A 19,128-nucleotide genomic window follows, 5' to 3' on the forward strand; every position below is an offset into this window, starting at 1 on the left:
GATTATGAATCTCCTGTTCATCAGCCCTCACCGAGATATTATCAAAACTTCAGACAATCAGAAACTGAAGATGATTTGGATATGTCTCCCCGAAGTGACGTTTTTTTAGAGAAACGTTTCCTACCCCTCTCCAGGTATCCGACAGGGGGAGGACAAAAAAGACCAAGGGAAAACGGAAAAGGGGAAGTAGGGGAGGGAGACGAAAATCCCACCAAAAATCTGTGCACAAGATAAAATCTACTGGTAGAGGAATTTTTAATTTATCTAACAAAAACCTAAATGAATATGAGCTTGCCCTACTTGAAAAGGGATTGAATTTTGCGCCGGTAATGAAACCCAACCTTTTTAGTCTGTTTGTGGACCTTAATAGATATGTTAGGACCCTCAGCCGCAAACGCTATTTTGCAATGAAAACAATCAAACAGAAAGGAATCATAGGAACACCCATTATTTTAGATCAGGAGGATAATATAGCAATTGAGGCATTAGAACTCTTACAACAAGAAGGGGGTTCTAATAATGAGGATACTATAAAAATATATGATATAAAAAATAGTTTCTCACAAAGAAAAAAATCAGAATTTTATCCTTTACAATACAGAGGTCCCTTCATTGAGAGCTTCTATAATAGCACTTTAGAACACTTTAAGAACATGTGTGAACTGTCAGAAAAGAAAAAATTTAAGGACAATCTTAATAAAGGTGAAAGAAAGGCAATAAAGTCCTTATATTCTGATAAAAATATCATTATTAAGCCAGCAGACAAGGGGGGTGGGATCGTGATACTTAATACGGAGGATTACCTATTTGAGGTTAATAGACAATTATCCAATGAACATTATTATAAGAAATTGGATCGCGATCCCACCCCCCTCTTTCAAAAACAGCTCTCAGACCTATTAAATATGGGTCTGGAAGTCTGTGCAATAAATAAAGATACCTATCACTTTTTATTTAATGCACATCCCATTATTCCCACTTTTTATTATTTACCCAAGATACACAAATCCCTCACCACACCCCCTGGTCGTCCTATTATTTCTGGTGTGGGGTCTCTCACTAGCAATTTATCACTTTTTGTTGATCACTATTTACAGGAACATGTAAAAAATCTGCGGTCCTATATTAAAGACACCACTCACTTTTTGAACTTAGTGAACACTATTCCCTGGAAACAAAATTATATACTGATGACTTGTGACGTAGAAGCATTATATTCAAACATTTCACATACACTGGGAATTAAAGCAGTAGAACACTACCTTCTCCAAGATCACAATATGTCATCACAACTACGGAATTTTATTTTACAATCCATTAAATTTATTTTGAGTCACAACTGTTTCACATTTGATTCACAGTTTTTTTTGCAGACACGGGGTGCTGCGATGGGGGCGGGGTTCGCTCCGAGCCTAGCAAATCTCTTCATGGGAAGATTTGAAGAACATCATATATGGGGGGGGGGGGGCATACGAAGCGAACCTCGCCCTATATGGCAGATTTATAGATGATTTGTTTTTTATTTGGGATGGGGATTTACTTTCTGCACAACAGTTTGCTTCTAATTTAAATAGTAATGAATTTGGTCTGCATTTCACATGTACTATACATGAAACTTCAATTAATTTTCTAGATATTTCATTATATGTCACTGAGGGAAAATTAATTACTCAAACATATATTAAGCCGGTTGATCAAAACCGATATTTAAACTTTTCCAGTTCACACAAAAATTCATGGAAAATTAATATCCCGAAGGGTCAATTCATCAGACTAAAGAGGAATTGTGGTGTAGATAGTAATTTTAAGGTACAGGCGGCTAAATTATATCAATCATTTCGAGAACAGGGATATCCAGATAATATATTACAAAAGGCCCTGACAGAGGTCAATGAAATAGATCGAGCAAACCTCCTTAAGACTTCTAAAAAATCTAAAAGTAAGAGTAATACAGATAGGACTGCTCTGTTCACCACGCAATATAACAACTGTGCATTTAAAATCAGGTCTATTATAAAAAAGAATTCAGCTCTACTTAAATTGGATAACATACTACGTGAAAATGTGGACTTGGAAGGTACAGTAATTTTCAGAAAATCCACAAATCTACAATCATTACTAGTGAAGAGTCATTTTTCAAAAGAACAGGTTACCAATAAAACGTGGATACCAGAACGCCCTAAGGGGTTCCATGTCTGTGGTAAATCCACTTGCACTACTTGTAAACATGCTCTAAGAAAAACTATAGAGTTTACTTCAAATAGTAATGGAAAAGTATTTACCATAAAAAATTTTATGAATTGTAGATCTACATATGTTATCTACGTAATTCAATGTAGTTGTGGTAAGCAATACGTAGGAAGAACTACACGTATGTTGCACACCAGATTCATGGAACACTGGCGAAATATAAATAAGGGAATTAAGACCCACCCCCTTTCAAGCCACATCTCACAATGCATGAAAACAGATACCTTTGGTAGTATTAATGTTAGGGCCATTGAAACCATCAAAAATACAAAAAGGGGTGGCGATAGATTCAATTTGCTCTGCAGGAGAGAAGCATTTTGGATCTACAGATTAGAAACATTGGTACCACATGGACTTAATGATACAGTGGAGCTCAATAACATCTGATATCTGTCCTAGTGTTTATATAATCATTGGGGATGGCTCTATACATATATATGTGTCATACATGTATGTGTGGATTTATATATGTATATGTATGATGACATCTATTCTGTTTTAGTTGGATTTTTCTCTTTGTTAACATATATACAATTAAAATAAAAAATATATATGCATGCTGGTACTGCTGACGAGTTTGTGTATGTATATATAGGAGATCCCTAGAGATATATATATATATATATATATATATATATATATATATATACTATATAACTAGTATATAGATTTGTTACACTATTATAGTAATAAATTGATATATCTATATCAGGTTTGTTTTCTCTCTCTTTCCCGTCTTTTTCCTTTCCCCCCTTTTCCCCTTGTTTCTTGAAACCTGCTATACATATTAAAATTGGGTAGAGTTTCTAAATTTTCTAAATATTCTAATATTTTATTACTTTACCTCTGCTAAACTAACAACTAGTAATTTATGGGTCTATAAAAAAGGATTAGTAAGTGTGAACATATCTCAATGGAGCCATAAAATACACCATGAAATATTTTTGTGATTTTAATGTACTTATCGTTCTAAGCAGTAAGAGGCTGTCTGCATATGTAGGGGTTAAAATAGGAGAGGTTTAATTAAACCCCACACAGGTGTATTGAATTGTCAAAATGCTTAAAAACATACTCCTATGCAGACAACCTCACTAGGTTCTGAGGAAGCTGCCGAGTTGATTTAAAGGCAGAGAAACGCGTAAACCTTTTTACATTCTCTATCAAAAGCCGGCATTTCATCTATTCCATCCATTTGCCTCCTACGGCTAATAAGCTTGTGGATATACGAGGAGAAGCGGCGCTGGGTACAGCAAACCACCGCGCGGCATATGGGCAGTGTGGAGATCGATACTGCAGCCACAGAGAGAAACAATCAGGAGACAGCTGTGGCTCCAAGCAGCGTGCAGCCTAGAGTCCGACACCGCAGTTCAGAGGGAGCAGACTGAGAAGCGGCTGTGGGAGAGATTAGCACTGGAGGCAGCGTCGGCACCTAAGCTTGGAAGTGGTGTGTGTTCCGGAGGAGAGGACGAGGTGAGCACTTCACTATACACCTCATAGAAATGGAATTATTGCCATACAGCTCTCCCACTATCAAGTAAGACCACCACTTGCACAAAAAAGCAAAAGTGTGCCTCCCCTGCACGTTAATAAATAAAGAGACTGCCTCATGAGCGAACTGTACTGGGTATACCAACATCCAGTTTAAATACTGCACACAAGATAGCCCAGCATTTGAATATACCCCACTTCCAGATAGGTCCGCACTAAAAGGAACTGCTACCAGCGGACGGGAAGAGGGATCATTATCATTGAGCTGGGTATATACATCAGTGCAATAGATCCCAAAATGCCCTGATAATTGTCTGCTATAAAGGACATTCTGACAAATATTCCTTTTTTTATATAGGAACGTATTTGTTTTATATTATTTAGTTTTAAGAATTATACAAATTATGTAAAGCATTTAATGTATTTACCGGCCGGTACTAATATTAATATAAATAATTGTTTTTATTGCTTAAAATAAAAAATTATTAATTATATATATATATTGTCATAGACGTGTGTATTAATAATATTCTCATATCAGCGCCTCTACTTTCTTTTCACTTGTGGAAGGAAATTTTCTAGTCTTTTTGCCATTTTGTGGGAGGAGCATACCCACTTTAGAGGCTGCAGATATTTGAATATTATCAGCTTGCGCTGGGTTATCTTTCTTTTTTGATAACTCTCACACACACGCATGCCTCTCACACACATGCCTCTCACTTATACACACATGCCTCTCACACACACACACACACACACACACACACACACACACACACACACACACACTCACACACACTCCTCACTTACACACACACACACACACACACACACACACACACACACACACACACGCACGCCTCTCACTTACACACACATACACACATGCCTCTCACACACATGCCTCTCACTTACACACACACACACCTCTCACTTACACACACATACACACATGCCTCTCACACACATGCCTCTCACTTACACACACACACACACATGCCTCTCACTTACACACACACACACACACACACACACACACACACACACATGCCTCTCACTTACACATGCCTCTCACTTACACACACACATGCCTCTCACACATGCCTCTCACTTACACACACACGCCTCTTTTACTTGAACGCACAACTTTCCTTAAAAACACACACACACACGCACACACACACGCACACACACACACACACACACACACACACGCACGCACGCACACGCACACACACACACACACACACAACACAGTGCTTCCAACATTCATCAAAGCCCCCCAGCACCCCCAACTACACCTTCCCCACCACAGTGCAGCTTGCGGCCAGTGCCTACCTTTGGCTATCATCAGCCTGATGGAGGAACAGAGGCCCTCATTCCGAGTTGTTCGCTCGCTAGCTGCTTTTAGCAGCATTGCAAACGCTAGGCCGCCGCCCTCTGGGAGTGTATCTTAGCTTAGCAGAATAGCGAACGAAAGATTAGCAGAACTGCTACAAAATAATTCCTTGCAGTTTCTGAGTAGTTCCAGACCTACTCCTAGATTGCGATCACCTCAGTCCGTTTAGTTCCTGGTTTGATGTCACAAACACGCCCTGCGTTCGGCCACCCACTCCCCCGTTTCTCCAGCCACTCCTGCGTTTTTACCTGTCACGCCTGCGTTTTTTAACACACTCCCGGAAAACGCTCAGTTACCTCCCAGAAACGCCCCTTTCCTGTCAATCACTCACCGATCAGCAGTGCGACTGAAAAGCGCAGCACGAACATCAGCAAATCTACTAAGTTTTGTGTTAAATAACTTTGCGCATGCGCACTGCGTACCATGCGCATGCACATTTTCCACCTAATCGCTGCGTTGCGAAAAACGGCAACGAGCAAACAACTCGGAATGACCACCAGAAAGCTTCACTCGGCTGGCTTGCTTAACTGGAAGGGCTTGGGAGGAGCTGCGCTCTGGAGCTCCCCCTAGCTGCAGCCAGTGCCAGCTCTCTGTATATACAGGAGGCAGCTTTCGTGTCACGGACACAGCTCCCCCATCTGTAAGAATCATTAAAAAAAAAAGTAGCAGCAAGCAATCGTCAGCGGGAGATAGTGGAGGAGAAGTGCCCCCTTGAGGTCAGGAGCCCGGCGGCAGCCGACTCCACTGCCTCCCACAGTTCCGCCCCTGGCTGGAGTACCTGGCGATGCCCGGGATTTTAAGAATGTCTGTTTACAAAAATAAATGTAAATATTAAACACACAGTATAAATAACATTGTAGATAGCTGAATACCCGTGCTTCGCTACGGGATGAGGATGGTAAATTAGAATGATACTGTAGTTGTTTGTTAATTTATGTTGGTTGGAGATCTAGTATATACAGTAGACATATCTTGCTTCCCTGACGCACTTTGTGTAGTGGCCGGACCCCTTTTTGGTCCCCCAAGGGACCCTGCTCTACCCACTATACAACTCTCAGTCTGTGGCTTCCTGCTGCCTCTATTCCTCTCCTCACATCATGTCAGTGCCCCTGTGAAATTATCAATTTTTTCACAGTTTATGATATAGTGCAGCACATTATGTATCTCCTGATACACTCTGTGCTGCTCCGAATAGGCTCCTCTTTTTAATACGTGTCCCAAAAGACCTTTGAAATGTAACACGGCAGCATATCAGTGGAACAGCATGTACGAGAGCCAACGCATTTCAAGCACAGTATGCTCTTTCTCAAGACTGTCACAGCCTCCAGCGTGATGAGAACAGGGATATGATATGTTATCATGCACCCAAATCGTCACACCAGGGGACGTGACTTTGCAGACACAAGGTCATGCCCCCTTTCATGCACACGTGAGGCGTTGACAGCGCCATACTGGAGTACACCACACATGGTGACGCCACTGAATCTTGCGCCTTAGTTTGCAGCTAGTGTAGTAGGTTTTTTTTTGTCAGAAATGAACTGGTAGAAAGTGGGAGATTAAGCAGAATTATGAATGGTGAGGGTCACTCGCTCTGTGTACTTTTCCCTCACCTTTGCTACTTTTTTTCAGTTGCCTTTTCTTTCATTGTGCTGCTTTTTCCTCAGTCTTCAGCCTTTGTTAGCAAATACTGTATTCAGAGCCGGCCTTAGGCATAGGCAAACTAGGCAAATGCCTAGGGCATTTGGTATGCTTAGGGGCACCAGCAGCTTCTGCTGATTAAAATGATATGCGGCATGCCTATATTCTGTGTGTGACTGCGGCTGTATCTGCATACGAAATGCTATGTTGCAGTGTAGTCCTGGAAATCACTGTAATGTAGCAATTCATATGCAGATACAGCCGCAGTCGCACACAGAATATAGGCATGCTGCATATCATTTTAATCAGCAGAAGTTGCTTGTGCATCCTAGCCACATAGTAATGCAAATAAGATGCATTTTCATAAACAAAAGGCGCCCGATGTTAGCAGAGCTGACAGCTGACTCATGCCAGGCATCTCCTGCAGAACTAGCGGCGTTGCTAGGGGGCACCAGCCAAAATCTTGCCTAGGGCATCATATTGGTTAGGGCCGGCTCTGACTGTATTAGGTACTGTACTTGAGGATACGTGTACGGGTACGCAGCTGTTTATCTTGGAGTGTTCATTGACTAAACTGAATTCCACTGATATTTATTTGATTAATTTCCAGTAGATCTAATTGAATGTGCTAAGTCTGGTGTTCTGATTCAGAGAGAGATTTATTTATTTATTTGCTGCTTCAATCCTATCCAAACTTCCGCTCGTTACAAACAGAATTGTACCTGTTTGGAAACAGACTTCTCAGTGGTGTGTGGTTGGGCTTTACCTTAATATGATTATATTAATAATAATATTGATATGATTTTATTAATACTGACGCCTCTTCATTGCGGGGGATATTAATGATCTACAGTGGTTTAAGGGACATTGTTCCTGATTAGTACATATTTGGTTAATATATATTTCTCACAGATTACTATTTAACCCCTTCACTGCCGAATGTTTTTTCACCCTTGTGCTAAGGTCATTTTTTTGTCACATTCAAACATCAATATTAATCATAAAATTGCACATCCACAATCCATTACAATGACATGCGGGGTGATGCCCCCCCCCCCCCCTCGCAAACATGTTCCCCTTCAAATGGTCCAGACACGCCTGCGTTGTCTGGACTGCGCCCCCCAACGCCACCGCGATGACCCCCCCTGCCCCGCGCATCTCTCTGTGTGCGCACACGCAGTGCAGCTTCTGCGCGTGTGCACACTTCACATACCTTTATCATGTGAATGCTTCTTCCATGCTAGACACCTTAATGAAGGATCACTTTTTTCGTTTGACACAAGATGGGGGAGATATGTGTATTTTTTGTGTACTGTTTCAGTTGTTGCCTGGTGATCACCAGAACCCTGGAGAGTGATAAAGTGGAGGGAGATAAAGTAACCACCAATCAGCTTCTAACTGCCATGTTAAAGGCTGCATTCGAAAAATGACAGGAGCTGATTGGTTGGTCATTCATTGCTCTCCACTTTATCACTCTCCTAGGTTTAGTACATCTCCCCCAATAACTACTAATGGGACATGTTGTTTGAAAGAGGTGCCCCCATATGGCCAGTAGGGAGAGACAGGGTACTATGTGCCCTTTCACCATCTATGGAAAATGGGTCTTTGTCTAATGTTTTCTTTGTCTCTTTACCTTGTAGATTTTTATCGAGTGACCTGTGACATCAAAAGAAAAATGGGAAAAAAGAAAAGGACTTTCAGCCAGCTGGAAGTGGCCCTCATTGTGATTATCGTGTTACTAATTGGTGTTTTAGCAGGGTTTATCACAGTAATATTTGTCCTGGGAAATAGGCAATGTAACCCTAGTAAGTTCAACCATCTTAATACACTTTATTGTGGCTTTATACTGTGTGATGCACAATTATACTACTTCTTCTAATAGTCATCCATACAGTATGTAAACTCTCTTCTTATGACAGTTAAGCTGATTCTTCTATCTACTGGTTTGTGCATTCTTGTCTCCGTGGGTTATGAATGATACAGCTTTGCGTTAGATATTATTTTATCCAGAGAGCAGCTTTAGTTCATATACTAGAGTGTAATTAAATCACTGTAGGATGATATAAACATATTGGCAGAAAACAAATATCAGTATAGCTAGTATAGCTATAATAATATCCAGGGCAGTTGAAAAAATGGACCACTGGTAATAGAATTTTTTAGTTGGCTGGATGCTTGCATAAGACACCCGCCTGTATACGGTATGTTAGTTGGCTGGATGCTTGCATAAGACACCCGCCTGTATACTGTATGTTAGTTGGCTGGATGCTTGCATAAGACTCCCGCCTGTACATGTTAGTTGGTATGTAGTCAGCACACTGATAGTCGGGATCCCGGTTGTCACAATACCGATGCCGGGATCCCAACAGGGCCACCATACCGCCGCCGTTATACCAGTGAGGTAGGTATTTCCCCCTCTATGGGCGTTGCCGGTATATGCTTATCACCGAGCCCGCAGCATGATGTGCACAGCGAGCCTGCAAGGGTCTTCGTTGCGCTCGCCCCCCTGCCGGCATTCTGCCGCTTGGGATGCCGATGGCAGGATCTCATACCGATCCCTGTTAGTTGGCCAAATGCTTGTGTCAAAGTCGAAAAATATTGCAGTACACACATCATGTACAAACTACACACAGATGGCCTCCGTGCGCGTACTTGCTCTGCTGTGCGTGCACATATCCGCAATTTGCGTATGGTCGCTCCCGCGGTCCTGTGCATTAGCGCGTGGTATGGGTATTTACGGTAGAGTTTGTGAACGCATGGAAAGCTATCAAAACACATTACATATTTAATCCAAATAGAGCACAATGTACACATAGCCTCCCTGCACCACACCAGAAAGTAACAACAGTTTAAATGGTTTCAGAACAAAGGGATTCACCTTTACAGAATAGGAGGGGACAGAACAAGGTTATAAGGTGGTGTTTGGTATCCAGCTGAAGGGTATTTTAAGGGTAACATTCCGGTGTTGGTATGAGAAAGATCGCATGTTTCTGCGGATAGTTATGTGCAGGAGCAGAATATAGATATAAACTGTATTTACTGTACATTATGTATGCGGCGGGAATCCAGAGGAGACCACCCACAAGAGCAGTTGGGAAAGACATCGCCTACCTATTCAAACCGACCTATGACCTCTCCTGTACTGTAAATTTGCATTCCTGTGTCCAATGGACAAAGAGATTACAGTATCTATTTTATTGCTTTTTGGAAGAATTGTATAAAGAGAGCTGCTGCAGGCCTGGTCAGACACAAGACTCACAAAGTTATCTATCAGATGACCGAGGACCGGCCGGGTTGCGCAAGCTTGTCCACTCACGTAAGTACCATTGAATGTAGCCATTTACTCTGTTATATTGTATTGTATTGTTTGTATTGTAACCCCCTTTCAGCAATAATCCACTGTAGTGTCGGAACCCAGCGGTAAAATCACAATTGGTGTCATGTCTTCATTGCCCTGCTAAGGTTTAAAGTGTATTATCATTGCATCGCTGTAAAAGGTTTAAAGTGTATCTCTGGGTGTGTACGCGCTGTGAGTACTTTGTACCGTCAGCGCGGCGTTTGTACGCTAAGTCCGTACACAGAACGGGACTTTGTACGCTAATAGCGTACAAAGTACGTAGAGTGTGTATTAAGTACAGCGGCCGCAGCGGCTCCATGGTAAAGTGTATTTAAGGTGTGTTTTAAGGTATGGCTTTCATTCCTAAGGATAAATCAGCATTATCAATTGGGGGCTCCTCCGGTTTTCCACATACTTACTACCTAACAGGTCACAGCAAACTTTATCTATCAGCAAAGGGTGGACAGGACAGTATCCTACGTAACCCTTTTGTGGTCGTTAGAGACACTGAATACCCTACTTGTATGCTGATTAGATGGCGTCTGCTCTGTATGGTTTGTAGAGGTGCTGGTAGAACCCGTAGTACAACAGGAAAAAAGCTATTTAAAATCTGTGAAAATTTTTTTGCCGCCAAAAGCGTACACAAAAGGGCACCCATACTTTGCATACTCTCTCACATTGTTGCCATAACATTCAGATTGCTAGATTCATTTAGACCTGTGTGAAACCGGAGATATTTGTTGCTATATAGTTAAAACTAAAATGAATGTTTAAGGAAGTAAGTGTAAAGCACAAACACAGTCTGGCCTAGTTGTAAAGGTTTATACAGAAAGAAACTGTGTTGTGTTAAGTGAGCGAATATAGTTAGTATTGCTCACATTTATAGACATTGTGTGATTTGTTTTATTGCGTACGCACATTGGTATACGTGGTACGGAACGTGAGGACAGCGTACAAAAACGTGCACGTAGCTCAAGGCCGCACACGTGGCATAGAGGTACGCACGGTTGCGTAATTACGCTAGCTTGCATAGGGTTGTGCGCGCATAATAAAACCACACGATAGTTTCGCTTAGTTAAAAGGCGGGACAGTAGCCACGCTACAATAGCACCAAACTACCTGGTTTCTAAAGAAATTTAATATAAAAACAAAATTTAGTATAAATAATTTTTCTTTAAATTGCCTCTGGGGGTAAAGCTGCCAACTTGAATGAATCCTAATTTTCTGTACAGAAAAATAAAGTGTATTTGAGTGAGCGAATGCAGGAGTGAGTGGATACTGAACCCAAGAACTGAAGTGGTCTAGGTGGTCTAAGCTAGGTGGTCTAGGTGGACACACTGGGTTAGTAGAGGCCCGGTGGCGTAGGGTTTGTAACCCTGCGTTATTAACTAGGTGGTCTTAGTGGACTGAGTGGTATCCCATACAACTCTTAGTGGTCTGAAGTGGTCTAGGCTAGGTGGTCTACAGCAATCGTAGGGCATATAGATAACTAGTATCTATAGGCTGGGCTATTGCATCACATGTCCGTTTGTTCTGCACAGCGCAACGTGATATTATTGTGTCATATGCGCTGTGGAAGAGCATACGCAGACGTGATTGTATAGACAAAGGGGTTTTTCTTTGATAACTTCGGGAAATCTCCCTGGTGGGCTTCACTGGAAAGGGTGAATGATAGTTATCTAATTTCTCTGTTTTTCACCCTACAAACAATTCCAGTTGAAAGATACCAAAAAAGGAATTTTTCGCTGCCTCTCTCAGGAAAATATTCCAAACAGAACTTTCACCGAAAGAAATTACGGCGTAAGGTCTGATAGGAGCCCTAAGTTGAGTACATTGCGATCCGCTACCAACAGTGTATCGTTGTACTGGCCAGCGTGGGCGAGAGCGAGTGGAAGGCGCTCGGGTATACTTCCACCGTCTACTTATATTGAGTATTTTGGTGTTTGTGGGAATTTTTTAAAGTTATTAGAAAAGACCCACAAATATGGGAGCCAGTTGCTCAAGTAAGAGATGTTTAGACAGGGTTCAGGCAGAATTGTGGCCAAAAGGCTCAGCAAGGTTTATCATGTGTGAAAAATATGGTTCACACACAGAAGTTTTATGCAATGAGTAGGTATGTATGACTAACAATGATAGGGTACCATTCCCTAGGGTGGGCAGCTTTGAACCAGAGGTATTACAGAACTTAAGGTTAAGGATATGTCTGATAAAATCCAAGAAACAAAGGATTAAACATACAGACTGTTTAAATTTATGGCAACAGGAGGGGGATATGCAAAGGGTATTAGCTCGACCAGCAGGTTCCAAACCTAGCGGGAAAGCAATGGCGACCGCACCACCACCACCATATATTGTGGGGGAGAAAGTGGCTACAGACAATGGTACATTGGTACAGGATAGGAGAGTAATTGATAAATGTACTAATGCTAACCCTTGCCAGTTGTATCCCATTTTAAATTTTTCCCAGGACTGCGAGCAAAATGAGCCCAGCACGATATCGGCACTTTCTCTAGCAGCCACCATACAAGACACTCAGGTGGGCACGGCCCAACCAACAAAAGCAGTAGTCAGGCCCCCTAGTGGAGGGATAAGTGAGGTCGTGTCCACAGGTAAGTACGGTACCATACATTATGCAGAGACAATAGCACCTCACATTGTAGAGTCAAATCAAAATTATGTAATTGAATTAAATCCTGTCAGGGTGATTGCAGTCCCCAATGGGAAGACTGACGCACAGGGAGTAACTCCCGTCAGGAACATTGCCATGCATTGTCCCTGGTCCCGGACAGAATTAAGGTCAATTATGTCAGAATTTCCCGATCCCAGATAAGATCTAGTCGCATGCCAGAGGTTCATTAAAGAGTTAGGTAACGCCACCGAACCCACAAACAAAGATTGGCGAACAGTGCTATGGGTATGTTTACCCTCCAATATTGACCCCGCGAAATTTATAACTGATTGCAACTTAGACGCAGAAGTACCTCTCACTGATGAGTACACTCAGGAGAATGTACGACAAATCAATCTGCAATTAGGAATATATTTCCCTACTGTTGCCAAATGGAATAAAATCTTTTCCATAAGACAAAAGGAAGTGAAATGGCATCCGAATATTTCCATCGAGCACTGCAGGAAATGGCTAGATACACTGGGATCGAGGACATTAGAGACAATGTACATCATAGGGAGGTAGCTGTTTCAGTATTAATGGATGGGTTAAAAGAGGCATTAAGAACAAGAGTACAGACCTCTCTACCAAACTGGAGAGGTATCTCGGTGGCTGCATTGAGAGAGTCCACTATCGAGCATGATAGGAACATCATTAAACACAGGGAGTCACAGGGGGAAAAACTGATGACGGTAAGTATACAGGCCCTTACGGCAAAACCCCATCAGCCGAAAACCGGGACCCCTGTTGTTTGGGACAGACCTAGAACATGTTACATTTGTAGGAAGGAAGGGCATTTTGCCAAAGACTGTAAGAGTAGTAGAGCGCATAGCCAAGATAGACCCCTAGACAGAGAATACGAACCACACTACTACTCACAAAATTGGGATCAGGGACCACATAGGAGAAGTTACGAGCCGCATGCAGGGGAAACAAGGAGGTACCCACCAAGGGGAGATGGGCAGACCTCCGGAAATTCTCAGCTACCTCCCCCACATATCGTAGCTGCCAATGCGCTGTGGGAGGGTCTCACCACACAATAGGGGTTGGGCCACACCTATAGTCTGCAGCCAGTGAAGTTGATTGCTAGCCTTGTTAGTGAACCTAAGGTCATGGTTGATGTAGCTGGTGTACCATTACCTTTTCTTGTAGATACAGGGGCGGCCAGGTCAGTGCTAAATTCGACTGTAGGTATAAAAACCACGGGTAAAACAATTTCGGCAATGGGAGTAACAGGAACGGTGCAACACTACCCTTTGAGTAGACCGGCAGAGATTACGATAGGGCCCCTGCAGACCAAACACTCTTTTCTGCTGGCTGCATCGGCTCCGACTAATCTGCTCGGCAGAGATTTATTGTGTAAAATGCGGTGTGTCATATATTGTACTCCTGAGGGTGTCTTCTTGGATATACCCGAGAATCACGTTCAGGAAGTGCAGGATATGTTGGACACCCCACAAAGGCTGATGTCGCACTCTGCTGTTATAGACAAGTGTCCATCAAAGGTAAAGGAAATGATCTCACAAATACCGGGTTCCCTTTGGACCAAAGATGGACAACAACACTGGATTGATGGCGAATGTAGCTCCAGTAGTAGTGCAAGTAAAAGATGGTAGGATAGCTCCAAAAATCCCTCAGTATCCTCTGAAGACAGAGGTAGAATTAGGAGTGTACTCCGTCATAGAGCGGTTGCTACAACAGGGCAACCTAGTCAGGACATCCAGCACTGCCAATAGTCCCATCTTCCCTGTGAAAAAGAGTGGGGGGAGGGGTTACAGGCTAGTGCAGGATTTAAGGGGGATAAACAAGATAGTTGAGAGCCAATTCCCAGTAGTGCCCAATCCAGCTGTCATCCTCATGCAAATTCCCCCTACCGCAAAATTTTTCACTGTTATTGACCTCTGTTCTGCTTTCTTTTATGTCCCTCTGCACCCTGACAGCCAATACCTCTTTGCATTTACATACAGAGGAGTACAGTACACCTGGACTCGATTTCCCCAAGGCTTCATTGACAACCCGAGTATTTTCTCCCAGGCCTTGCATGACTGTTTACAATCCTTTCAACCTGAGAGTGGATCAGTGCTAATACAGTATGTCGATGACTTATTGTTGTGTTCTGATTCACTCGAATCGTCCTTGAAAGACACGAAACAGCTTCTGTTTCATCTTTCTCAAATGGGACACAGGGTTTCAAAGGACAAGTTGCAGTTGTGTCAGACCAGGGTAAAATATTTGGGACATTGCTTGACTCAAGGACTTAGACACCTCACCGCTGATAGAATACAGGTGATTCGCGACATGACTCTACCACAAACGCAGCAACAGATCCGCACTTTCCTTGGAATGTGTGGGTACTGTCGAAACTGGATTCCAGGGTTCTCTATACTGGCTTTACCTTTGCAAGAAATGGTCTCTTCAAACAAACCAGAACGGGTCTCGCACACAGATGAGTCCGAACTGGTATTTGAGAGACTCAAACAGTGCCTATCACAGGCACCTGCATTAGGTATGCCAGATTATGGGAAGCCCTTTGAATTATATGGTACAGAAAGAGCAGGGTGCGCGGCAGGAGTTTTAACCCAGAGACATGGTGATGCCAGCAGGCCGGTAGCTTACTACAGTGCACAGTTGGACACTGTAGCTCGGTCTCTCCCCACATGCTTGCGAAGTGTTGCAACGATAGCTTTGCTAGTAAGTAAAAGCGAGGACGTAGTGTTAGGACACAACCTGACCATCCATACACCTCATGCAGTATCAGCCTTACTGAACTCCGCCCAAACCAGACATGTCTCATCTACTCGGTTTACAAAGTGGGAATTATCACTGATGGCCCCTGTAAACATCACCATTAAGAGATGCAGCTCACTAAATCCTGCAACTTACTTGCCAAGTGTGCCTGGACAGGCACAAAGGATGGAGGATAAGAATGATGGTGAAGGAGGATTTAGTGCAGACACTGATACGCATGATTGTATGGAATACCTGAATCAGACTTTCACTGCAAGACCTGACATCAGTGACAACCCACTGGAAGGAGTAGACTTTACCTTCTACACTGACGGTAGTTGCCACAGACAAACGGACTCAGGAGACCTGTGCACTGGATATGCAGTTGTAGATGACAGAGGTATCATAGAAGCTGAACCCCTGGGCCCACCGCACTCAGCACAAGTTGCTGAGTTGGTCGCCCTAACCAGAGCGTCTGAATTGGCCAAGGGTAAGTCAGCTTATATATACACAGATTCTAGGTATGCCTTTGAAGTAGTGCATGATATCGGGGCCCTATGGCGCCTCAGAAATTTCATGACGGCAGCTGGCACACCCCTAGCGCATGCGTCCCACATAAAAAGACTTCTAACAGCGATACAGGAACCAGACAGAGTGGCTGTTATCAAGTGCAAAGCACATACTTACAACCAAGACCCAATTTCACTTGGTAACAGCCGGGCAGACGAAGCTGCTAAATCAGCAGCCAGCACCCCCATACAAACGAACATCACATCACTGATGACATTTAACACGATCAATACACAACAATTAATTGAAATGCAAGATTTGTGTTCTCTACAGGAAAAGGCAGTCTGGAGGTCAAAGGGATATGGCCAGGAATCCTCGGGACTGTGGACAGGTGGACAAGGTAAGACAGTAGCCCCCAGAGCATATCTTCCAAGCTTAGCTGAGGCGGCACACGGTCTGACTCATCTGGGTAAAGAGGGTATGTGTAAGCTGGTGAGAGCCTACTGGTGTGCGCCAGAATTTTCTTCTCATGCAGGTAAGAGAGCAATGACATGTTTTACTTGCTTGAGGAAGAATATTGGAAAGTCAATATCAACAGAGCCATCCCATATCCCTCCGACAGACGGCCCTTTTCAGGTAATACAAATCGATTTCATACAGTTACCACCCTGTAGGAATTTAAAATATGTGTTAGTTTGTTTTGACGTATATTCAAATTGGGTAGAAGCGTTCCCTGCTGCCACAAATACTGCTACGTTCACTGCAAAGAAAATTGTGCAGGAATTTGTGTGTAGATATGGTATCCCTAGAATAATTGAAAGTGATAGGGGTACCCATTTTACAGGTGAAGTCTTTCAGGTCATGTGCAAACTGATGGGAATTAATAGCAAACTGCATACTCCGTACAGTCCACAGGCGAGTGCAAAGGTGGAGAGAGTGAATAGCACTATTAAGAACAATCTGAGCAAATTAATGGTTGAAACTGGATTGTCGTGGCCAGAAGCTTTGCCACTAGTGTTGTACAGCATCAGAACCACTCCCAGGTCTTCCCTTAACCTATCACCCTTTGAAATTCTTTTTGGTCGACAACCTCATGTAATGATAGACCCCCAGGATGATTTGAAATGTAATAATAAAGTGACTGTGAAATATTTGGTTGGGATGAGCCAGCAGCTGATAAATCAACAAAGAAATTTAAAGCTGGTGATTCCTGACCTGCCTAACAGTAATTGTCATGACATTGAACCTGGGGATTATGTGATGATTCGAAATTTCTTGCGCTCAGGTTGCCTTATAGACAGGTGGGAAGGACCGTATCAAGTCTTGTTAACCAGCACAACAGCATTGAAGGTCGCCGAAAGAGAGACTTGGATCCACTCGTCCCACTGCAAGAAGGTTGCTGACCCGTAGAGAACTAGTGACAAAGAGCAGAGTGTAGAGAATCTCGTATCACTGGAGTGTCTGTTCCGGGAAAGTTGAGAGGCAGGACTATTGAAGGGCATCTGAGCACAGAGAGTAACAAGAGATAGAACGGTTGTCATACCACTTTCTTTTTTTGCCTCCCCCTGCATTTCTCCTTTCTTTTCTCCTTCTTTTTTTCCTCCTTTCCCCTAACGAAATGGATCGATCACAAGAGACTGCGTTTCGGGTTCTATTAGTAATTCTGGTTTTGATAAGGACAGTTTGTTTTTGTGAGGATCCCAGAGAGGTCGAGCAGGGATCTGGAATGGGTTCTGATGGCAAGTATGAATTTGTAGGATCTCAGGATCAGCACATCACTTTAGTAAAGGCTGGCATCAGTAAGCGCTCTGGTAGTCAAGGAGCTCGGAGGCACTGTGAGGGGTTATTGTCTGATGAATATTGCATTTGTAGGAATTGTGAGAATATAGTTGAGGATGGGTGCATCCAGAGATGTCAGTCCAACCTTAATATCGACATGGACTGTCATCCGTTGAGTGATTACCACTCACTAGTGGGTAAGGTCTTAAACCAGACAGAATGCTGGGTGTGCTCACAGGTACCTCAAGGTCAGAGCAAGTCAGGATTAGTACCGTACCCTTTAGCAATAGATGAGGTACTCGAATTACTGGGTGGGAGATCGGTGGACATGAAATTCAATATCTCTACGCCCCCTAGTTTGAAGCTCCACCAGTATCATGTAGACAGATCCTTATTATGTTTTAATATTTCCAATTACCGAAAACTGGGAAATTGTGAAGTGACGTGGAATAACCAGACAATGACCTTTTCACACAGAGCTGATAGGATACCCAAAGACTCTGTACTTGTACGCCAAATAGCCAACAGTGGGAGGTATTTTCGGTATAGGTATACTCGTGGAAGCAAGACCATGTGGGTTGGAAAAGTATCGCCAGGGTATTGTGCTCATATCATCCAGCCCGATACTTGTACTGAGCAGATGGGAGAACTAGGGATAGGTTTCTTTACTTGGAAAATTTGTAATATGGTGATGTTATATTTTGTCCCCTATGTTCTCCCAGATGATGTCTATTTCATATGTGGGAGGAAGGCGTACAAGTGGCTTGCCCCGAGCTCAGAGGGATTGTGTTATATTGGTAGAGTACTACCAGAGGTCATGACCATAACCCATGACAAGATGAAAGACGTTCACCGCAGTGCTCAGGCTCCTTATACTCATACTCACTATGAACACATTATCAAGAGACACCTCATAGATAGAACAGAGCACGCAGCCTCTGATTTGATCCACGAATCCACCGGGATTCAATTCCTTCTCGCATTAGACATCACCCGTACTGCCAGAGGAATTATAAATTATAGGTATATCCATGCGCTAGCGAACTTGATAGATAATATCACTGAGATGTATGACGACACCTTCAGGTATACGGGAAGGGAGTTACAAGCTTACAAGAAGGAACTGATTCAGCACAGGATGGTCCTAAATTATATCACAGCCGTGACAGGTGGGTACTGTGTTAGTCTGGCAACTCAATATGGGGTGAAGTGCTGTACATATATTACGAACAGTACTGATGATCCAACGGAGATTATCGATCAAAAGACTGACGATATCTTGCAGTTGAAGTGGGAGTTCAGGAGGAAACACAACCTTACCTTGGCGACTGT

General features: G+C 43.0%; 1 protein-coding gene across 1 annotated transcript in view; it reads left to right on the forward strand.

The window, feature by feature from the left end:
* Positions 1-329: 329 nt before the first annotated feature.
* Positions 330-19,128, forward strand: part of LOC135057361 (putative neutral ceramidase C) — a 167,137-nt gene continuing 148,338 nt past the window's right edge. The window contains exons 1-3 of the mRNA XM_063963249.1: positions 330-702; positions 1,634-2,077; positions 8,416-8,580. Of these exons, the coding sequence (XP_063819319.1) occupies positions 330-702; positions 1,634-2,077; positions 8,416-8,580 (982 nt within the window). The remainder of the gene's footprint in view (positions 703-1,633; positions 2,078-8,415; positions 8,581-19,128) is intronic.

This window comes from Pseudophryne corroboree, chromosome 3, assembly GCF_028390025.1.
Source record: "Pseudophryne corroboree isolate aPseCor3 chromosome 3, aPseCor3.hap2, whole genome shotgun sequence".
Classification (NCBI taxonomy): Eukaryota; Metazoa; Chordata; class Amphibia; order Anura; family Myobatrachidae; genus Pseudophryne; species Pseudophryne corroboree.